The sequence below is a fragment of the Euprymna scolopes genome, chromosome 46 (assembly GCF_053919585.1).
Source record: "Euprymna scolopes isolate OS-2025 chromosome 46, ASM5391958v1, whole genome shotgun sequence".
Lineage (NCBI taxonomy): Eukaryota > Metazoa > Mollusca > Cephalopoda > Sepiida > Sepiolidae > Euprymna > Euprymna scolopes.
The window spans coordinates 218,935,908-218,960,648 of record NC_136527.1 but is presented as its reverse complement, the minus strand read 5'-3'; the positions used below and the strand labels follow the sequence as shown (position 1 = coordinate 218,960,648).

Here is a 24,741-nt window from a genome sequence, read left to right as displayed (position 1 = left end):
CTATATATATATTCTAATTATATATATATATATATATATAAATATATATATATTCTAATTATATATGTATATATAAATATATATATATATATATTCTAATTATATATATATAAATATATATTATATATATATAAATATATATATATATATTCTAATTATATATGTATATATAAATATATATATATATATTCTAATTATATATATATAAATATATATATATATATAAATATATATATATATATAAATATATATATATATATATTCTAATTATATATATATATATAAATATATATATATAAATATATATATATATATTCTAATTATATATGTATATATAAATATATAAATATATATTCTAATTATATATATATATAAATATATATATATATAAATATATATATAAATATATATTCTAATTATATATATATATATAAATATATATATATATAAATATATATATAAATATATATTCTAATTATATATATATATATATATAAATATATATATATAAATATATATATATATATTCTAATTATATATGTATATATAAATATATATATATATATTCTAATTATATATATATATAAATATATATATATATTCTAATTATATATATATATAAATATATATATATATAAATATATATATATATTCTAATTATATATATATATAAAGGCAACTCCAAGTTGATACAAAGGGAGGCAACTCCAAGTTGATACAAAGGGAGGCAACTACATACTTGAAAAAAAGGATCAGAGGAACAACTCTTCAGTATTTAAAATTTATTGATAGTTTCAGTAGCAGAAACATTCTCGAGTTTGACAAGACACACATGAAGAAGGTCGGAGGTTATATCGACCAAAACGTTTTGAAAATGACACTCAAGATGAGGTCATCCAAGGAATGCAATACAAACTGTTTCAATTTTTTGTGGATAGAATTTATTTGGATTGTTTTTCTGTTACAAGAATTCAAATTTATTTGAATTTATTTTGTTTCAAAGGTTCTAAGATGGTAGAAAGAGGCCACCTTTTTTTTTTTCAGCAGCCTTGGCAATGACCTCAATATATTTGTTCCAATTTCTGTCACCTTCTAAAGTTTGAACAAAAAGCATTTCGAATAATTCACGCCTCCCATTTTGTAAATGTCTAATAATAATTAATTTAGACTCGCTTAAGTACATAATTATTTACTCACAAATTGAAGAGAAAAGGTCAATACATAATATATTCAAATTTAAAACAAAAAGAACATATTGTTCTCGTTGAATTTTACCTGTAAAGTCCGAAGTTTAAAACCTTTTTAAAAAAAAAACACGTTTTTTTTTTTTAATGAAATCTTGGTCCTTGCTCCTTTAATTGAAAAAAAATATATCTGTGCCTAAACCTAAACATAGATTCCATGAACAAAGCTTCTTTCTTAGAACTGCACGCCTGTGGAATTGTCTTCCGTTTTCCTGCTTTCCGGCTGACTACAATATGGTTGTGTTCAAGTCTAAAGTAAATAAGTTCTTGATGAGCCGTTCCATATAAGTTATTAAATTTACCAAATTTTCATTACTAATGATTACTATATTGACCAACTTCTACTGTACACTCTTTAACCCTTATCCTTGAGTGGCCTCTGGGCCTTGATAATGTGGTGATGCCTTTGTAAAAAAAAAAAAAAATTAGGGCTTGAATTGCATTTTTCGAGGAGTTATAAGCTTGGAAAGATGGGGTGGAATTATTCGCTATTTTCACATATTTTATTCATTAATTTTGTAATAAAAAACGTGCTTATTTAACAAGTATATATTTTTCAAGGTTTTTTTTTTCTTTCTTTCTTTTTTATTACATTTTCGCCCCAAACAAGACACATTACCACTTTGGCGTGGGGGGGGGGCTACTATCACGTCAGCAATTACTGGGGCACTATGTTGGGATTCATTTTGTAATAAAAAACTTGCTTATTTTACAAGTATATATTTTTAAAGTTTTTCTTTTCTTTCTTTTTTACTAGCGAGGGATACCCGGCGTTGCCCGGGTGTTTTTCGGGGTATGTGAAAAAACCCCGAAAATGTTGAAAAAAAAAAACAGGTGCCCATGAAAAAAAAAAACGAAGCCTTCACGACGCGCAGTTTGAAAATAGTAGTGTTTAAAAAAAAACAGGTGCGCGTTTTTGATTGACGTGACGGCGATAGGTATTCAGCAGTTAGCATTTTGTGCGGGACAGTTTTGAATGAGGTGAATAAATCGGTTTGTTTGTTTTTAAAACCCGCTCCCTGTTTATTAGGAGGAGCGAAATGAAAGCTACAGTCTGATATGACGAAGTCGACATTGAACAAACGTTACTTAGCTCTCTTGAGACAACTGGCTTTCGGCCTGTGATTAGAGTCGAGTTTCGCTTTTTTTATACCGAAAACCGAATGTAACGCGTGCCGATGCGGGAAATGTCGAATAATTAATGTTTGAAAGTCAATAAAATTAAATAGACAGGCGAGCTCCGTGGGTAACTCTGAGATATTACAATTTATAGATGATATAAAAAGTTTTAAGAAGTTGTGAACCGAGCAAGCGCTTCCCTGAAAGAAGCCTTTTGTGAAAAAATACTGTTAGAAATTCGCTCAATATATGTTACCGTGACATAAGTTGACATATATTCGGTTGTTTTTTAATAGTATTTTGTCTAGTTTATTATTTATAATACCTTTTCCCAAACGTACCCTCTCCGAGAGAGAGTCGGCTGCCATTTTGAATTTTCCAATACATCGGTAAACACTGCATGTTTTTCGAGCTGAATAAACATGTTACATTGAATAAAAACACAAAAAATATATCCAGTTAGGTAGAAAAGTAACTTATCTTGCCTTTGATAACATTTATTTGTTCTATATTTGTTTTTTGACAACTTTTTCGAATCTATGTGTACAGTACTCCCTCCCAAAAAATAAATACAAACCCGAAAACACCTCTCAAAGTGTAATTATATGTACTCTCTCTCAATTATAAACTCTTTCATTCATATACACCTGTTAATGTCTCCATATCTCACAACATGAACACTTACACATGAACCTCAAAGATCTCTTACTTCCATGAACACTCTTATCCTTCTTAACATGGATACAAAAGAACATACATTCATCATTGTAATAATAACACGACATAACAATATAACACAATGTAACTGTAATTTTTTACCCTTCAAAAGAAGAAGCTTTAAAACCGACGCCTCCGTTCAGTCTCGAAAGACAAAGGATACCCCTTGCAGAGGCAGTAGTGCATGTAATCGTGAGGCAAGGGTTGTTCAATCCCCAACCACACCTCTCCTGAATCAACACGGAGTCCAGTGGACAGGGGAAGACCAGGACGACTGGAAACAATGCCGAGATAAGCAGAGAACACATACAGCACCTGAAAGTCTCAAACTTTCTTACTTAAACAGAGAAATTTTTGAAAGAAATACCAAATTTTGGGGTTTAAATACGCCAGAATAGTGGCAATGCCAAGATATATATATATATATATATTTTTTTACATGGTGGTCACCATTTATCAAGGCCTGGAAACCATTCGGGGATATGTGTCATACTATTTATGTTATATAAACAGAGCCATTTCATACAGAACTGTCAAAGCATAAATGCCAATCTATTAGTCTATCCATCTAGATATCAAATCCCCTCTCAAAGTGTAACAATATGTACTCTCTCTCCATAATAAACTCTCACTCTCTTTATATACACCTGTTAATGTGTCCATATATCACAACATGATCACACACATGAACCTCAAAGATCTCTTACTAAGAGTAGTGGTAGGTGGACAAAAATCAGAGGCCTGCAATATAAATGCTGGAGTCCCTCAGGGGTCAATCCTGGGCCCAACTCTCTTCCTGATCTACATCAATGACCTCTCTAAACACATACTTAAATCATTCGTTGACATCTATGCTGATGGGGAAGATATGGCTGGTATCCTTTAATGCATCTAAACCCAAACTCCTATCCTTACATCATCAACGCTCTGATCCCCATCTGGCATCAATTGGGATGGATGGCTCTCGTCTGGGAGAGGCCCCGTGTTTTGACAAGCTTCTGGGTTTGACCTTTACTCCCAATCTGAAATGGAACACGTACATCAAGTCTGTTGTCAAGGTCGCTGGAAAGATGGTGGGATCCTTCTACCGCTCCAGAAGATATCTCACTAACGATGCAATTCTCTATCTATATAAAAGCCAAGTACGTCCAAGGATGGAATACGGCTGCCAAATCTCAATCTATCGGTATAAATGCCAATCTATTAGTCTATCCATCTAGATATCAAATCCCTTCTCAAAGTGTAATTATATGTACTCTCTCTCAATTATAAACTCTCACTCTCTCTCTCTTTATATACACCTGTTAATGTGTCCATATCTCACAACATGATCACTTACACATGAACCTCAAAGATCTCTTACTTCCATGAACACTCTTAAGACTCTTATCCTTCTTAACATGGAAACAAAAGAACATACGTTCATCATTGTAATAATAACACTACGTAACACTACCGTCCGGTCACATCAGAAAGAGTTGCCCTTTTTATTTTTCGTCGTGGTCAATTCAGTACAACATTATAATTAGAAAATTGTGAAAAGTTATGGAAATTTTTTTTTATAATCTGAAACTTGAGTCTATAATCGATAATAACAGGTACTTTTTGTAAAAAAATGAAAACTGTGAAATTTATAGGTGGGAAGGGGTACTCTCGACAACGTCCGCCCATTTTTTTTTCGAACAACGTAATTTGAATGTCAGCTTTGAATTCATTTAGCTTCCAAGTGTTTCTTCATATGCCGCAACAATTTTGATTTATGCGTGAAAGCTGAATCACACTCCGAACATGAATACGGCGTCTCTCCGGTATGGTACCGCATATGATAAAGCATCGTCGTCTTTTGCGTGAACGAATTGCCACAAACGCCACACGAATACGGCTTTTCTCCACTATGCGTCTGCGTGTGCCGCAGCATCGTCGTCTTATGTGTGAATGATGCGTTGCAGATGGTGCACGTGTGAGGCTTCACGCCAGAGTGCGTCTGCTTGTGCTGCCACATGGTGGCTTTGTGGGTGAACGATGAACCACAAATGCTGCAAGAATGCGGCTTTTCGCCCGTGTGCACGCGCATGTGTTCCTGCATGCTTGACTTGCGCGTGAACGCTGCACCGCAGACGCCACACGAGTACGGCTTCGCGCCCGTGTGCCGCGGCATGTGCTGTGCGAGCAATGACTTGCGCGCGAAACAGGTGCCGCAGATCGTGCAAGAAAATGGTTTTTCTCCAGTGTGGGTTGGCATGTGCTGCAGCAAATGCGATCGCTTTGAAAAAAGGGCATCGCAAAATTTGCAGGCATGCAGCTTATCTGTTGCAGAATGCGTTCGCATGTGTTGCAACATCCTGCTGCGGTCCGAAAAAGAAGACTCGCATACTTTGCAAGAATATGCGCTTTTTTGCGTATCAGATTTCATAGTTTGTGGAGAATCAGATTTTGTATTTTCTTGCTGGTCAAATTTCATGGTTTCCTGCAAATCAGATTTCATGGTTCTGTCTGATATCGAAACAGATATTTGGGCATCAGATTTCATATTTTCTTGCAGATCAGATTTCACAGTTTTTGTAGGATCAGATTTCACGGTTTTTGTAGGATCAGATTTCATGGTTTTTGTAGGATCAGATTTCATGGTTTTTGTAGGATCAGATTTCATGGTTTTTGTAGGATCAGATTTCATGGTTTTTGTAGGATCAAATTTCATGGTTTTTGTAGGATCAGATTTCACATTTTTTGTAGGATCAGATTTCATGATTTTGTCTGATGTCAAAGTATTAGATATTTTTGTATCAAATTCCATGTTTTCTTGCGGATCAGATTTCATGGTTGTGTCTTTTGTAGCAGAATTTTCTTCTGCGTGTTTTTCCATAGCCGTGTTAAATATTTTAAAAATGTATATGCGATTCTGAATTAATAAAAAATAATAAATATTAGCTTTTTTAGCGTTCAGATTTCATGTTTTTCGTCTGAAGTCGAAACATTACATATTTGCGAAGCAGAATTTGTTTTTTTGTGTTTTTCCACAGCTGCGTTCAAAAACTGGACATTTAGAAACTTTTTATCAAAGTATTCTTCCTTTCTTTGTCCAATGTCGAAGTATTCGATATTTGTGAAACAGAATTTGTTTCTTTGTGCTTTTCAAGAACCAGACATTTAGAAATATTTTATCAAAGTATTTTTCTTTTTTTTTTGTCCAACGTCGAAGTATTAAATATTTGTGAAACAGAATTTGTTTCTTTGTGCTTTTCAAGAACCAGACATTTAGAAATATTTTATCAAAGTATTTTTCTTTTTTTTTTGTCCAACGTCGAAGTATTAAATATTTGTGAAACAGAATTTGTTTCTTTGTGCTTTTCAAGAACCAGACATTTAGAAATATTTTATCAAATTATTTTTCTTTTTTTTTTGTCCAATGTCGAAGTATTCGATATTTGTGAAACAGAATTCGTTTCTTTGTGTTTTTCAAGAACCAGACATTTAGAAATATTTTATCAAATTATTTTTCTTTTTTTTTGTCCAATGTCGAAGTATTAGATATTTGTGAAACAGAATTTGTTTCTTTGTGTTTTTCAAGAACCAAACATTTAAAAATATTTTATCAAATTATTTTTCTTTTTTTTTGTCCAATGTCGAAGTATTAGATATTTGTGAAACAGAATTCGTTTCTTTGTGTTTTTCAAGAACCAGACATTTAAAAATATTTTATCAAATTATTTTTCTTTTTTTTTGTCCAACGTCGAAGTATTAAATATTTGTGAAACAGAATTCGTTTCTTTGTGTTTTTCAAGAACCAAACATTTAAAAATATTTTATCAAATTATTTTTCTTTTTTTTGTCCAATGTCGAAGTATTAGATATTTGTGAAACAGAATTCGTTTCTTTGTGTTTTTCAAGAACCAGACATTTAAAAATATTTTATCAAATTATTTTTCTTTTTTTTTGTCCAATGTCGAAGTATTCGATATTTGTGAAACAGAATTCGTTTCTTTGTGTTTTTCAAGAACCAAACATTTAAAAATATTTTATCAAATTATTTTTCTTTTTTTTTGTCCAATGTCGAAGTATTCGATATTTGTGAAACAGAATTCGTTTCTTTGTGTTTTTCAAGAACCAAACATTTAAAAATATTTTATCAAATTATTTTTCTTTTTTTTTGTCCAATGTCGAAGTATTAGATATTTGTGAAACAGAATTCGTTTCTTTGTGTTTTTCAAGAACCAGACATTTAGAAATATTTTATCAAATTATTTTTCTTTTTTTTTGTCCAATGTCGAAGTATTAGATATTTGTGAAACAGAATTCGTTTCTTTGTGTTTTTCAAGAACCAGACATTTAGAAATATTTTATCAAATTATTTTTCTTTTTTTTTTGTCCAATGTCGAAGTATTCGATATTTGTGAAACAGAATTCGTTTCTTTGTGTTTTTCAAGAACCAGACATTTAGAAATATTTTATCAAATTATTTTTCTTTTTTTTTTGTCCAATGTCGAAGTATTCGATATTTGTGAAACAGAATTCGTTTCTTTGTGTTTTTCAAGAACCAGACATTTAGAAATATTTTATCAAATTATTTTTCTTTTTTTTTGTCCAATGTCGAAGTATTCGATATTTGTGAAACAGAATTTGTTTCTTTGTGTTTTTCAAGAACCAGACATTTAGAAATATTTTATCAAATTATTTTTCTTTTTTTTTTGTCCAATGTCGAAGTATTAAATATTTGTGAAACAGAATTCGTTTCTTTGTGTTTTTCAAGAACCAGACATTTAGAAATATTTTATCAAATTATTTTTCTTTTTTTTTTGTCCAATGTCGAAGTATTCGATATTTGTGAAACAGAATTCGTTTCTTTGTGCTTTTCAAGAACCAGACATTTAGAAATATTTTATCAAATTATTTTTCTTTTTTTTTTGTCCAATGTCGAAGTATTCGATATTTGTGAAACAGAATTCGTTTCTTTGTGTTTTTCAAGAACCAGACATTTAGAAATATTTTATCAAATTATTTTTCTTTTTTTTTTGTCCAATGTCGAAGTATTCGATATTTGTGAAACAGAATTCGTTTCTTTGTGTTTTTCAAGAACCAGACATTTAGAAATATTTTATCAAATTATTTTTCTTTTTTTTTGTCCAATGTCGAAGTATTAGATATTTGTGAAACAGAATTCGTTTCTTTGTGTTTTTCAAGAACCAAACATTTAAAAATATTTTATCAAATTATTTTTCTTTTTCTTTGTCCAATGTCGAACTATTAGATATTTGGGCAGCAGAATTTGTTTTTGTGCTATTCTATAACCTTGTTAAAGAATAGAATATTTAATGTATTTTAAAAATGTATATATGATTCTGATTAATGTATATATGATTCTGAATTAATAAAAAATTATAATAAATATTTGCTTTTTTTGTTTTTCAGATTTCATGTTTTTTGTCTCAAGACGAAATATCACATATTTGCAAAACAGAATTTTTTTCTTTGTGTTTTTCAAGAACCAGACATTTAGAAATATTTTATCAAATTATTTTTCTTTTTTTTTTGTCCAATGTCGAAGTATTCGATATTTGTGAAACAGAATTTGTTTCTTTGTGTTTTTCAAGAACCAGACATTTAGAAATATTTTATCAAATTATTTTTCTTTTTTTTTGTCCAATGTCGAAGTATTCGATATTTGTGAAACAGAATTCGTTTGTGTTTTTCAAGAACCAAACATTTAAAAATATTTTATCAAATTATTTTTCTTTTTTTTTTGTCCAATGTCGAAGTATTCGATATTTGTGAAACAGAATTCGTTTCTTTGTGTTTTTCAAGAACCAGACATTTAAAAATATTTTATCAAATTATTTTTCTTTTTTTTTGCCCAATGTCGAAGTATTCGATATTTGTGAAACAGAATTCGTTTCTTTGTGTTTTTCAAGAACCAGACATTTAGAAATATTTTATCAAATTATTTTTCTTTTTTTTTTGTCCAATGTCGAAGTATTCGATATTTGTGAAACAGAATTCGTTTCTTTGTGTTTTTCAAGAACCAGACATTTAGAAATATTTTATCAAATTATTTTTCTTTTTTTTTTGTCCAATGTCGAAGTATTCGATATTTGTGAAACAGAATTCGTTTCTTTGTGTTTTTCAAGAACCAAACATTTAAAAATATTTTATCAAATTATTTTTCTTTTTTTTTTGTCCAATGTCGAAGTATTCGATATTTGTGAAACAGAATTTGTTTCTTTGTGTTTTTCAAGAACCAGACATTTAGAAATATTTTATCAAATTATTTTTCTTTTTTTTTTGTCCAATGTCGAAGTATTAAATATTTGTGAAACAGAATTCGTTTCTTTGTGTTTTTCAAGAACCAGACATTTAGAAATATTTTATCAAATTATTTTTCTTTTTTTTTTGTCCAATGTCGAAGTATTCGATATTTGTGAAACAGAATTCGTTTCTTTGTGCTTTTCAAGAACCAGACATTTAGAAATATTTTATCAAATTATTTTTCTTTTTTTTTTGTCCAATGTCGAAGTATTCGATATTTGTGAAACAGAATTCGTTTCTTTGTGTTTTTCAAGAACCAGACATTTAGAAATATTTTATCAAATTATTTTTCTTTTTTTTTTGTCCAATGTCGAAGTATTCGATATTTGTGAAACAGAATTCGTTTCTTTGTGTTTTTCAAGAACCAGACATTTAGAAATATTTTATCAAATTATTTTTCTTTTTTTTTGTCCAATGTCGAAGTATTAGATATTTGTGAAACAGAATTCGTTTCTTTGTGTTTTTCAAGAACCAAACATTTAAAAATATTTTATCAAATTATTTTTCTTTTTCTTTGTCCAATGTCGAACTATTAGATATTTGGGCAGCAGAATTTGTTTTTGTGCTATTCTATAACCTTGTTAAAGAATAGAATATTTAATGTATTTTAAAAATGTATATATGATTCTGATTAATGTATATATGATTCTGAATTAATAAAAAATTATAATAAATATTTGCTTTTTTTGTTTTTCAGATTTCATGTTTTTTGTCTCAAGACGAAATATCACATATTTGCAAAACAGAATTTTTTTCTTTGTGTTTTTCAAGAACCAGACATTTAGAAATATTTTATCAAATTATTTTTCTTTTTTTTTTGTCCAATGTCGAAGTATTCGATATTTGTGAAACAGAATTCGTTTCTTTGTGTTTTTCAAGAACCAAACATTTAAAAATATTTTATCAAATTATTTTTCTTTTTTTTTTGTCCAATGTCGAAGTATTCGATATTTGTGAAACAGAATTCGTTTCTTTGTGTTTTTCAAGAACCAAACATTTAAAAATATTTTATCAAATTATTTTTCTTTTTTTTTGTCCAATGTCGAAGTATTCGATATTTGTGAAACAGAATTCGTTTCTTTGTGTTTTTCAAGAACCAAACATTTAAAAATATTTTATCAAATTATTTTTCTTTTTTTTTGTCCAATGTCGAAGTATTCGATATTTGTGAAACAGAATTCGTTTCTTTGTGTTTTTCAAGAACCAGACATTTAGAAATATTTTATCAAATTATTTTTCTTTTTTTTTGTCCAATGTCGAAGTATTCGATATTTGTGAAACAGAATTCGTTTCTTTGTGTTTTTCAAGAACCAGACATTTAGAAATATTTTATCAAATTATTTTTCTTTTTTTTTTGTCCAATGTCGAAGTATTCGATATTTGTGAAACAGAATTCGTTTCTTTGTGTTTTTCAAGAACCAAACATTTAAAAATATTTTATCAAATTATTTTTCTTTTTTTTTGTCCAATGTCGAAGTATTAGATATTTGTGAAACAGAATTCGTTTCTTTGTGTTTTTCTATAGCCTTGTTAAACGACCAGATATTTAGAAATATTTTTTAAATGCATGATTCAGAATTGTTTCCTTCTTTAATGCAATCAAGAATGAATATGCAATTATATACCTGTGTACAATTTTTCCCCTCTGATTTTGACCTTAATAGGATTGAAAATCAAAAAATTTCATGCGAATGTAATATGCACAAACGGCAGCACATTATCTGAGGTGGGTTATAGGCCTATTACCTATCCACTTGTTCGATAATCGTGGATTCCTATATTTTTTCTGGTGACAGTTCCCAGCCAAAATCGGTTAGAATCAATGGAAGTTGAAAAATCTTTTCTCTCTAATAAATTCCCACTACCACTTACACATTTGCGGATCCGTTCATAAGGGACAGTACGAAGAAACACCGGTTTTGGTTTGTAGTTGCTTAAAAAAAATGTAATGGCACTTTTAACGTTCCTTTTCGTTCTGTTTTCTACTGGGTGAAACACACCATTGGATATAAACGAATTGAAGGTTTATTTATGCCATTTTTTTATTTCATTTTATTTTGTAATTGACTAAAAAACTCGAAGGGAATTTTATAAATTACTATATATATATATGTACACATTTTACTAAAAATTATTCACAGGTTTTGGTTTCGATTATAGCTGAAGGAACTCAAGAAGTATATATATATATATATATATATATATATATAGAAGAGGAGCATATAAAAACGATAAACAACCACAGAATTCACGCATAAGCCTGAGGAGTCCTAGGGTGGATGAAACGCCGAATATTCAGTGTAACTTAATCGCCATATATATTTTATAAATTACTAAATTACTATATATATATATATATGTACACATTTTTTTTTTTCATAAGTTTTGGTTTCAATTCAAGCTGATGCACCCAAGTCATATGGATATATTTATTTTATTTTTGAAACTGCAACTTTATAGCATACTAGCAGGGGTGCCCGGCGTTGCTCGGGTGTTTGGAGGTGTATGCTGTGCAAAAAAAGCAAAAAAACAAAAAAAATGGTTAATTTTTTAAAACTTTGACCCCTATTATGACCCCTTAAAATTTATTGTTTCGGGCTCAAATCACTTTAAGTTAGATCCATGTTCAAGGAACCTATATCTAAAATTTCAAGTGTCTAGACCTAAAATTGCCGGAGGAGTTTGGTAGAGTTCTTAAAGGTCAAATTGTTGAAATTTGACCCCTTAACAGCCAAATTTCTGGCTGACACCCGTCACATCGATTTTCCCAAATCTCAGTACCCGGTATTTCAAATTTCGAGTCTATAGACTAAAAATTGACAGAGTTATTGCGTAGGGAAATGTACACAGACAGACAGACACACAGACAGACATGTTCACTTTTATAGATATATAGATAAAATCGATAGAACATTAACTCAATAATAATATATACGAAATCTGCAAGAATTGAAATATCATATTTAATCGTACTTTATGACCGGGCTATGCCAGGCGCCCCTGCTAGCTTAGATAAATACTTTTGCAGTTTTAACAAAAGAGCTACAATAGCAAAGCATCTCCACGTATGATGAGCATCTACAGATTGCCAACATCAATATATTACATACGAATGAGTTGCCTGTGGAATTTCCACAGGTCCTGCTAGTAAAATATAATTATTACAAAATTATGTTGTCGTTATCAAGAATTAATATTTTCTCGCAACAAAGCCGAATGAGATTTTAAAATTAATAACAAGACAGACTTTACTTATTTCTTACAAAGTCCGAAAGCTACTTGAGGATAAGGTGGTAATGTAGTAATCGTAAATGGTGTAAATTGAGTAGAATTCGATTACTTAAGGAGAAGGCTAAAAAAGAACTTGTTTACATTGGACTTGAAGGATACTATATTTCGTGTATACATCATAGGACACAACACTTTCATCGTTTTCCGCGTGAACAAATTACTCCACGCAAATATGGCACCTTTTTATGTGTGTAAAAATTATAAGACTATAAAAATTATAAAACTATGTTGTAGTCAGCCAGGAAGCATGCCAGCAGGACAATGTCCAAGAGACTTTACTTATTTCTTATGTTTTGTACTCGTTGCTGCAGAGTTATTCACACATTTTTTTTTTATTTAAATTTAATGGCTCAAAGTCACCCCGAGTGGTCAGAGTCACCCATCTTACGGTAGCCTAGTGGGGGATGCCTGCAACCTCTTTCATGTCTATATATGTGTTAAGTGAATTATGTCTGAACTTTGGTTCTTGTTAATATAAATTAGAAACAGCTTATGAATGTCATACTCCCATGAAACTTCCTCCTTTGAAGGAAACCAGTTGCAAACTTCAAGTAGTTTACATCCAAAAATTTCTAGACATTTTAAGCGATTTCCATATTCTAGGCCTGCTAACGAATGGTGATCCATAAAAATCCAAGTTTTTGAAGGCGATTCTGAAAAAAGAAAAAAAAAAATTTATGAAATTTAATTTCATGTTGCAAATGCAAAAACGGTGTTTTTGTACTCATTTATATCCATTCTCGTCAACGTGACTGCGACGAGATTTTCTTAGTGTAGCAGGAAACATTTGCTGCAGAGTTATTCACACATTTCTTTTTATTTAAAAAAATGACATAAGTTTCTTTCGCAGACATAGAAATACACGCGCCCATTTTGCGTTTTAAATATAAAGACTAGCGAGAGTAATATAAACAATGAGCCAATCCAATTTACTAAATTTTCACTACGTGACTGCGACGAGATTTTCTTAGTGTAGCAGGAAACATTTGCTGCAGAGTTATTCACACATTTTTTTTTATTTAAATTTAATGGCTCAAAGTCACCCCGGGTGGTCAGAGTCACCCATCTTACGGTAGCCTAGTGGGGAATGCCTGCAACCTCTTTCTCACGGAAGAGACGTTTGTTTTATCATTACTTTCATGGCAAGTGCTTGTCTGAGCTCCAATCTAGTCTCGCTTGAGAAACATTCACGAGAAACACTCGTCTAGCTGAAACCACTATCAATAATTTCCACCACTCTTTATCTGTGTCTAAACCAAAACATAGATTCTATGAACAAAGTTTCTTTCTTAGAACTGCACACCTGTGAACCTCGTTTTCCTGCTTTCCAACTGACTACAATATGGTTGTCTTCAAGTCCAATGTAAACAAGTTCTTGATGAGCCATTCCACTTAAGTAATCCAATTTACTAAATTTTCACTTCTAATGATTACTATGATATTGTGCTTTTGACCAGTGTACACTCTTTAACTCTTATCCTTGAGTGGCCTCCGGGCCTTGATAAGTGGTGATTCCTTTGTAAAAAAAAAATTATTGAAAGTCTGTCTGTGGATGATTAGAAACGTAGATATCTTGAGTTGTAAGTCATGTTTAGTTCAAGAAAAGTTTCCAGTGGGTAGTTATTACAAATCCTTGAGATGACAAATTCTCAGTGGACAGCTGTTCTGTACAGGGTTAGGGTTAGGTTCCGGACTTTATATTTTTGCAGCCAAAGAGCAAAAGATCCTCGTGTTGACATGAAAATATATGTGCAAAGTTGCTAAAAAGGTTTTTAACAGTATGTGGTATAGTTTTTTATTTTTAACTCATTTTCCCAAACTTACAAATTTGCAGCAAAAAAGCAAAAAAATTTGCAACAAAAAAAGCAAAAGATTTTGCAGCAAAAAAGCAAAAAAAAAATTGTAGCAAAAAAAGCAAAAAAATTTACCGCGAAAAAGCAAAAGAAAATTTGCAGCAAAAAAGCAAATAAGCAAAACATTTTGCAGCAAAAAAAACAAAAGATTCTTCCCACGTTGACACGAAGAAAAACATACAAGATTGCTAAAGAAAAAGGTTTAATTTTTATAGAGCAATTCTGGTTTCTGATTGGTTGATAGTAGAACGTGAATTAATTTGATTCAGCAGTTCCTAGCAGCAGCGTTTAACTGTGAAGGACCATAACCCCATTATGGTCTTACTATGATGGGGATGGGTCTCCTAGCAGCTTCGGCTGCAGGGAGACAGGGTAGTAATACACGTCAAGGACTTTATAATTTGGCAGCCAAAGAGCAAAAGGTCCTTCTCGTGTTGACACGAAAAAATTATATGTAACGTGGCTAAAAAAAAGGTTTAATTTTTATGGAGCAATTCTGGTTTCTGATTGGTTGATATCAGAACGTGAATTAATTTGATTCGTCAGTTTCTAGCAACAGCGTTTATAAATAGAATCTCCCAACTGTGAGGGATCATAACCCCATTATGAGTCAAAAATATTGCAACAGCCACCATTCACTCATGGAGTATTGTTGCCACATTTGGGTTGGTGCATCTGACACAAGTCTCTCATTCTTACACAATGTTCAAAAGAGAGTCGGCAACCTAATAGGTCCCAAACTGTCAGCTAGGCTTCAGTCACTGTCCCATCGGTGAAATGTTGCATCCCTCTGCCTGTTTTACAAGTATTTTAATGGTATATGCTCCAACGAACCCTTGTACCCCCTCGACATAAATATCCCCAACAAATCTGGCAAGTAACAAAATCCCACCCTTACACAGTAGAGATCCCAGATGCCAGCAAGACTTCTACTCTAAAAAGGTTGGTAGCAGAACGTGAATTAATTTGATTCGTCAGTTCCTAGCAGCAGCGTTTATAAATAGAATCTCCCAACTGTGAAGGACCATAACCCCATTATGGTCTTACTATGATGGGGATGGGTCTCCTAGCAGCTTCGGCTGCAGGGACACAGGGTAGTAGTACACATCAAGGATCCGTTCTTGACACTCAGCCTGACAGGTACGGGGCCAGGAACCGGCCCAGTACCCGTCGGACTGAGGTACATACACTGCTTGGGTAATACCTAGAAGGTCCACCTTCCCAGGCCTTGCCACCTGGCTTTCAGATGGGGCAAGTTTATTGCTTGTTGCCTGAGGCGCCCCGACTGGGGAATGCTGACGGGGTTACTTAGGCAATTTTTACAATTGCAGAAGTAATCCTTCTATAGGGGAGCCTGCTTTAGATCCCCACTTTCACGGCCTTGTGTCAAATATTGCTGATGTGGGCAGCAATTTAAATAACTACCCCCATTATGAGTAAAAAATATTGAAACAACTAATATTCTGGAAGCCATTATAATAACTGGAAAGTTTAAAGGTGAAACTTAATACCTCGGATTCCCCTTATTCCTTCTTATTTTTTTTTTTTTATTTATTACATTTTCACCCCAAACAAGGCAAATTGCCACTTTGGTGTAGGGGGCTACTATCAGGGGCAACAACTACTGGGGTACTATGTAGGGATTTGGGCAGCAAGGTGTCGGTTCACGTTACACTTGAACTTCTGCACGTCAGTACTGTTGGGGAAGCAGGGACCTGGAATGGAATTCCAGAGTCTTGCGGTTCTGGGGAAGAAACTATTGGAGTAAAAAGATCTTTTACATCTAGGGACCTCTACAGTGTGGGGGTGGGATCTAGTAGCCTGTCGGGTTTGTCGAGGGTGCTCGCGTCGTGGGGGCACAAGTGATTGCAGTTCATCAGAGCATTCACCACTAAAATACTTGTAGAACAGGCAGAGGGATGCAACATTTCGTCGATGGGACAGAGGCTGAAGCTTAGATGCCAGTTCAGGGCCTATCAGATTTGCGACTCTCTTTTGAACCTTGTCAAGGAGCGAGAGACTAGTAGCAGATGCACCAGCCCAGATGTGGCAGCAATACTCCATACATGGGCGAATGGTGGCCTTATAGAGGTACAGGATACTTTCGGGTGTTAGTAGTTTTCTAGCACGGTAGAGAGAGCCCACCTTTCTTGCAGCGGCCCTGGCAATGCCTTCAATGTAATTGTTCCAACTCATGTTTCCTGTGAACGTTAGGCCAAGGAGTTTGAAAGATGGACTCTCAGATAAAGAGTCGTTGGCCATTGCTATTGCTATATTCTGACATAATCCTTATCCCCGAATGTAAAAAAAAAAAAAAAAAGACATGCCATTTCAGTTCAACCATTTACAATTCCCAATAAATTAGTCTTACCATGTTTAAACATAAAACTCAAGGGCAAAGCCTCAAAGTTGTTGGACTTAACTTGCTTTTATTTTATTGGCTCATTTATATATATATTTTGAATCATAGTTGGACGCACCCCTGCAATAAAAAATAAGATACAGTGCTTATTCAGACTGGCACTTATGGGTCCCTCCCCACACTAATGTAAACAGAATTTTTTGTGAAATATTAAATGGTTCTTCTGCTCGGTTAATATCAGTGCGTTACTTACAGAAAAACGGTTAATTAAACTGCAAAATCACTTGTTAAAAATGATACAAGTTCTATAATGGAATAACCTCCCTTAAAAAAATGAACGTAAAACATAAAAGTATGTTTTTGTAAACCGCTGTTGCAAATTTCCGACAGCATTATGAGCGTCCTAAATTATGAGATGAAAAAAATGAACATATCTTTTAGTAAAAGAGAGTTGTCTCCCTCAGAACAATGACAAATTGTAAAACAATGCCAAAATGATGAGGTAGTAAAAATTAATCAAATATTAAAATAGCTCCGGCGGTACTTCTGCACTTTAGTGCCCATTTTTCCGTGAGTCTCACTCGGCAAACAACGGTAAAAATTGGAAGAAAAACAAAAATGGAAAGACTCTACCAAACTCCCCTACCAATTTTTGGTCTGAACACTTGAAATTTAAGATGTAGATTACTTGGACATGGGTCAAACATTTTAACTTAATTTGAGCCCAAAACAATAAATGTCAAAATTGGGGTCAAAGTTTTAAAAAATTCGACCTCTGCAGTCTCTACTAACTTTTCTCTATGGTAGTTAAGGAATCGTATTATAAAGAAAGGCATTACTGTACATATTCACACTTTTTAATGTATACATCTGCACATAAAGTTAGTAACAGTAGCTAGGGCCCGAGTAAAGCCGGGCTGAACTTTTTTTTTTTTATACGGTGGTCACCACTTATCAAGGCCCGGAAGCCACTCAGGGATAAGGGTTATTGCAAGTACAGTATGCTAGCGTGGAGATTTGATGAAGTGTTTACTTAAGGGGGCGGTTCATTAGGAATTTGTTTACGTTGGACTTGAAGACATCCAGGTTGTAGTCAGGTGGGAAGCATGCAGACGGAACAGAGTTCCACAGGCGTGCAGTTCTAAGAAAGAAGTTTTGTTCATGGAATCTACGTTTTGATTTAGGCACAGATAAAGAGTGGGGAAAATTTTTCACAATAGATTCAGCTAGACGGGTGTTTTTCGTGAAAGATTGGTGAGGGAGGACCAGAGATTGGAGTTCAGATGAGCATCTGCCATGGAAATAACGATAAAACAAGGATAGGCTCGCAACGTCTCTTCTGTGGGAGAGAGGTTGCAAGGTAGAGAAAAGGGCATCCCCACTAAGCCACAAAGTCTATTTTGTACTCTGTTAAGGCAGGATAGGCTGTTCTGTGGAACTGTGTTCCGTCTGCGTGCTTCCCTCCGGACTACAACTTGGATGTCTTCAAGTCCAATGTTAACAAATTCCTAATGAACCGCCCCCTTAAGTAAACACTTCATTAAATCTCCACACTAACGTAATGTACTTGCAATAACCCTTATCCCTGAGTGGCTTCCGGGCCTTGATAAGTGGTGATCACTGTGTAAAAAAAAAAAAAAAAGGTACTTGTACAGTTTAATCAACACATTAAAAAATGAAAATATCGGAAAAAGGTTATATTGTACGTATCCGTTTTGGACTGAAGATCTCCAAAAAAAAAAATTTCATTTAATTTGATCGAGTAGTTTTTTTTTTTACAGCGGACAAACACGTTGAAGTAAGCCATTGTAGAAATTTTTAACACGCTACGGGGAGATAACTCCAGTTAAAGCGCCAACACTCCCTCCCCATCTTTATTACTAGCTTTTAAATCAAACCTTTTGCTCGGTATCATAACAAATTGTTTTTTCGCTGTAAAAAAAAACAAACTACTTGATGAAATTAAGTGAAATTTTTGGAGAACTTTGTTCTATAGCGGACACATACAATATAACGTTTTTTCGATATTTTCATTTTTTTAATGTGTTGATTAAACTATACAAGTGCGAAAAATTAAATAAATAAAATAAAAAGTCGAGTTAGCGCTTCAACATTTGAACAACGCTCGCCTGACACCAATCCATGCTTGACGGAAATTCACAAGAATTCGAGTAAAATTATGCAAGAGTATCCCTTTCGGTTTGTTTTACTGTACAAATAGATTCGAAAAAGTTGTCAAAAAACAAATATGTAACAAATAAATGTTATCAAAGGCAAGATAAGTTACTTTTCTGCCTAACTGAATATATTTTTTGTGTTTTTATTCAATGTAACATGTATTCAGCTCGAAAAACATACAGTGTTTACCATTGTATTGGAAAATTTTAAATGGCAGCCGACTCTCTCCTTGAGGCGGTAAGTTTTGGAAAGTGAGTTATAAATAAAAAAACAGACAAAATACTGTTAGAAACTCGCTCAATACATGTTACCGTGACATAGGCTGACATATATTCGGCGGGTTTTTAACATGATTTTGACTGATTTTTTTTATTTATAACTCCTTTTCCCAAACTTACCGTCTCCGAGAGAGAGTCGGCCGCCATTTTGAATTTTCTAATATATCGGTAAACACTGTATTTTTTCGAGCTGAATAAACATGTTACATTAAATAAAAACACAAAAAAATATATCCAGTTGAGTAGAAAAGTAACTTATCTTGCTTTTGATAACATTTATTTGTTCTATATTTGTTTTTTGACAACTTTTTCGAATCTATGTGTACAGTAAAACAAACCATATATATATATATATATATATATATATATATATGGTAAAATCCATTGAAAGCGGTCTGTGGTTCTATGAGAAAATAAATCTGTGTACGCATTATAAATATTTCTTTTCTGTGTCTTACGTTATACATTAGTACATTAGGGGTCATTTCGAGTTAAAAGTTTATTTACTGCACCCATCTGAACTAGATAAAATCATGATTTAAATGTGTATGTCTCGTCTAAATAACTAACGATGACTATCTAATATGGCCGACCAGACGGGTGATCAAAAAGTCAGATCGAGCGTATACCGCGTACCGGAAAACGAAATGAGATCAAATTGACAACTCGGAAATTCTAAAAGAAACAATTTAAACAAATTTTATTTTCTACTTAGGTAGAATAAATGCAACAACAACAAAAGAAAACATGGAAAATAATTATAATAAATTAATTTTAATTAATTATTTTTCAAATGTTTTTTAAATTTTGTTGTTTTTCAATGTTTTTTTATGTAGAATAAATGTACGCGATGCAGCAAATTCATCAAGATAGGAACTAAACAATTGTCAATTTGATCTCATTTCGTTTTCCGGTACGCTCGATCTGACTTTTTGATCACCCGCCGTCTGGTCGGCCATATCAGTTCGTAGACATTTTGTAAACATTGTTTTTAAAAAATAAAAAATAATACGGTAAATGTTTCGTTTAGGTCCACCTCCACAATTTTCTTTAAAATGACGACATTTATAAGTTTTCGACTATGCTGAATACGAAAATCGCATTGAAATGTTGCAGAGATAAGTAGTTATCAAGATAGAAAAAAATGCATTATGCACGGTAATTTTGGCGGCCATCTTGGTTTTTTTCCTTCGTGTAAAATTCTGATTGCTTAGGGAGCGCGCGCATGCGCGTAAAAAAATGGCCGCCAAAATTACCGTGCATAATGCATTTTTTTCTATCTTGATAACTACTTATCTCTGCAACATTTCAATGCGATTTTCGTATTCAGCATAGTCGAAAACCTATAAATGTCGTCATTTTAAAGAAAATTGTGGAGGTGGACCTAAACGAAACATTTACCAATAATACTTCTATTATGTTTTAAACGACTGTAATAGTTTATTTTGGAAGTATATTTCATAAAGAAAATTGACAACCCACTTTAAAAACAGAAATTACGAGTTTTATATATTTTATTCGCAGTTTTTTGCTGACTCTTCTGGCGGCCATGTTGTAAGCCCTAACGGTATTTTTGGAGATTACCAATTATCGTTAGTTATTTAGACGAGACATACACATTTAAATCATGATTTTTTCTAGTCCAGATGGGTACAGTAAATAAACTTTTAACTCGAAATGACCCCTAATGTACTAATGTATAACGTAAGACACAGAAAATAAACATTTATAATGCGTACACAGCTTTATTTTCTCATAGAACCACCGACCGCTTTCAATGGATTTTACCCATTTTTGGAATGTGCCATCATCGTCATTTCGTGACAAGTAGGAATAAGATAAAAGATTTTCTCCATTTTTGGAATGTGCCAATCTGCATGAACAACAAAAAAAAACAATAAAACAAACAAAAAAAAAACAACCAAATGAAGATAATACTTACGGTTTGTTTTGATAATCTGCAACAAAAAAAAAGAGTAAACGATTACACACGATGGCTAATTAAATTCAAGATGGCGACGGAAAAGCTAGTCCGCAGTAAAATTAAAGACAACAAAAATTTTAAATTAATTCTTACGAAAAACTCATTTTCTTATATTTTTTTATTATATTAAATTATCAATAAAATTGCCATTAATTTATTTTTATTTTTTTTAAAGGCAATATTTTACTATTTGATTATTTTTTACGGCCCGTTTCTGCACGTGACTTCCGATTGAACTTTGAATTTTTATTCTATATTGGACTTCCGCTTGAGTTTGTTATCTTATAGTATTTGTACGTATTTATCATGCCTCCCCACGGGACAGAGTTAGACACCAGGGTCGTTTTTTAACGTGGAGAAAAGGTACAAAAATAAAAATTGTCTCAGTCGTGAAGGATTTCGGGTTTGTATTACTGTACACATAGATTCGAAAGAATTGTCAAAAAAGCAAATATATAACAAATAAATGTTACCAAAGGCAAGATAAGTTACTTTTCTACCAAACTGGATATATTTTTTTGTGTTTTTATTCAATGTAACATGTTTATTCAGCTCCTCCACCGAAAGAGAACAAGAAATGGAAGTGCAGCATCTTTTTTTTTTTTACATAAGCATCACCACATTATCAAGGCCCAGAGGCCACTCAAGGATAAGGGTTAAAGAGTGTACAGTAGAAATTGGACAATATAGTAATCATTAGTAATGAAAATTTGGTAAATTTGATAACTTATATGGAACGGCTCATCAAGAACTTATTTACTTTATACTTGAACACAACCATATTGTAGTCAGCCGGAAAGCAGGAAAACGGAAGACATTTCCACAGGCGTGCAGTTCTAAGAAAGAAGCTTTGTTCATGGAATCTACGTTTAGGTTTAGGCAAAGATAAATAGTGGGGGGGAATTATTGATAGTGTTTACAGCTAGACGAGTGTTTCTTGTGAAGTTTGGCGAGGGGGGACCATAGACTGAAGCTCAGTCGAACACTTTCCATGAAAATAATGATACATCAGAGACAAACTCGCAACATCTCTTCTGTGAGATAGAGGTTACAAGGAGGAGAAAAGGACATCTCCTACGAGGCTACGAAGTCTATTTTGAACTCTATCAAGGCAGGACAAGTCCTTTCTAGCAGCTCCTGCCCAGATGTGGCAACAATATTCCATCCTTGGACGTATCTGAAGAACAGATGGTATTTATTTGCTCCCCCACCGAGCAAATTAGGCACAAGGCCGATTTTTAATGTGAGGAGTGAAGGGGAAATAGGGACCAACTCCCCGGGGAGTAGGGGAGTTGGATAGTGACAATTGGTATGAAGGGTTGCCCCTACATTGACCAAGGTCTTATATGTGAGGTTGCCCACACATATGGTCTTTGCTTGCAGTATCTGCCGGAACAGATGGTATTTATTTGCTCCCCCACTGAGCAAATTAGGCAGAAGGCCAATTTTTAAAGTGAGGAGTGAAGGGAGGGGGAAGGGAAAAAGGGGACCAGCTCCCGAGAGGTGGGAAATGGGAGCTGGCTAAAGGTCAGGTATGTGGGGTTGCCCCCACATCTGGTCTTTGCTTGCAGTATCTGCCGGAACAGATGGTATTTATTTGCTCCCCCACCGAGCAAATTAGGCACAAGGCCGATTTTTAATGTGAGGAGTAAAGGGGAAATGGGGACCAACTCCCCGGGGAGTAGGGGAGTTGGATAGTGACAATTGGTATGAAGGGTTGCCCCTACATTGACCAATGTCTTATATGTGAGGTTGCCCACACATATGGTCTTTGCTTGCAGTATCTGCCAGAACAGATGGTATTTATTTGCTCCCCCACTGAGCAAATTAGGCACAAGGCCGTTTTTAATGTGAGGTAAAAACCAGCTCCCCTAAAAGTAGGCAAAAAGGGGGCACTCTGGTTACCAAAAATAATAATTGTCCCAGTATAGAGGGTTTCCCCTCCATTGACTGGTACAAACCATCTTAAGTGCAGCATCTGTCGGAACAGATGGTATTTATTTGCTCCCCCACTGAGCAAATTAGGCACAAGGCCGTTTTTAATGTGAGGTAAAAACCAGCTCCCCTAAAAGTAGGCAAAAAGGGGGCACTCTGGTTACCAAAAATAATAATTGTCCCAGTATAGAGGGTTTCCCCTCCATTGACTGGTACAAATTATCTTAAGTGCAGTATCTGCCGGAACAGATACTACACTTTGCTCTTGTTTATATATTTTATTGCTTTTAAAATTTTTGAGAATACAATTACGTAAAAAACAAAAGATTTTTAAACAACAAAATTAGGCACAAGGCCCTACAAGAAATTGGGGAGGGGAAGGGTTCAGGGTCTTTGTGACTAAAGTGATTAAAAAGTAATAAATGTAGACTTTGGAGTCTTACTCTTGACTGGCAACATTTACCAAAATACCTCATTCACTCTATGGATCTAACTAATAAATCCCCAGCGTTTAAGAGTCAAAACATATTTACAATTTTAAAAACAGTTGTCTGTGTGTTTGTGTATGCATCTTTTTTTTGTGTGTGTGTGTGTATGTGTGCATGTGTGAAAAAATAAAATTCAATTTCATTAGAAAATAAAAAGTTTTTGAATTAAGTGAAAGATTGTTCGTGGGGTGGGGAAAACTAATCAAAATTGTTCCTATTAAAAAAAACAAAAAATAAATCCTACTGGGTTGTTAGTGAGGCCCCCCTGTACTAATCTAGGTGACTAGACCCCCCGCTGTTTTCCGGGGAGCCGAAAACAAGCAGGGCGATCCCTAATGGGGATTGGGGAAAATACCTTAATGGAAGTGGGAGAAAACAAAGTAACGGGTGGAGGGGGGGGGGTGAAGGTGACCTCTGAGTAGGGGAGTGACCGGGGTTGTTGAAAAAGCAAGGATGTGGCACAAACGGGATGGGCAGACTAGTACCAAAAAATAAAATCAGGAACAGGATCTCATTTGTACCACCAGTCAAGAGTCTTCTTAAAATGACTTAGCTAGAACCTAAGCGGGATGGGTTCCGAAGGACCCAGCACTGCCCGTGCCATGCTTAAGGAGGGAACACGTATTGAAACTTGGCTCCTCGACGGATGCACAGACTAGTGCTGTGCACCCACCTCTTGTCAAATTCCACTCTAGGCAACCTCCTCCAATCGGATCTGATCTTTACTTTAAGCAAATGTTTAAAGTAAACGATCAGATCCCGATCCGGAACAGATGTCCCTTCGCGGACCAACTTGAGGCGCGTGATCCAAATCACCATGCGCGCTACTGCCAGGATCGCCAGGAAAACCATTCTTTCCTCCCTGGGGAACGGCGGCTCCATGTTGTACACAAAATAACCTTCGTCGAGATCGAGCGGACATTCGGCATCGATGCGAGCCATTACCCTCCCCCCCCCCCGACGTACTCCAATAAGGGCTGGATCCGGCTGCA

The 24,741-nt window shown here is 33.7% G+C and overlaps 1 protein-coding gene across 1 annotated transcript in view; it reads right to left on the bottom strand.

Annotated features, from left to right (window-relative positions):
• The window catches only part of LOC145270364 (uncharacterized), a 126,211-nt gene that overhangs the window by 54,870 nt on the left and 46,600 nt on the right, over positions 1-24,741 (bottom strand). The window contains exons 2-4 of the mRNA XM_080126013.1: positions 21,285-21,300; positions 13,130-13,324; positions 4,860-5,927 (exon numbers count right to left, since the gene is read on the bottom strand). Coding sequence (XP_079982139.1) covers positions 4,860-5,927; positions 13,130-13,324; positions 21,285-21,300 — 1,279 coding nt within the window. The remainder of the gene's footprint in view (positions 1-4,859; positions 5,928-13,129; positions 13,325-21,284; positions 21,301-24,741) is intronic.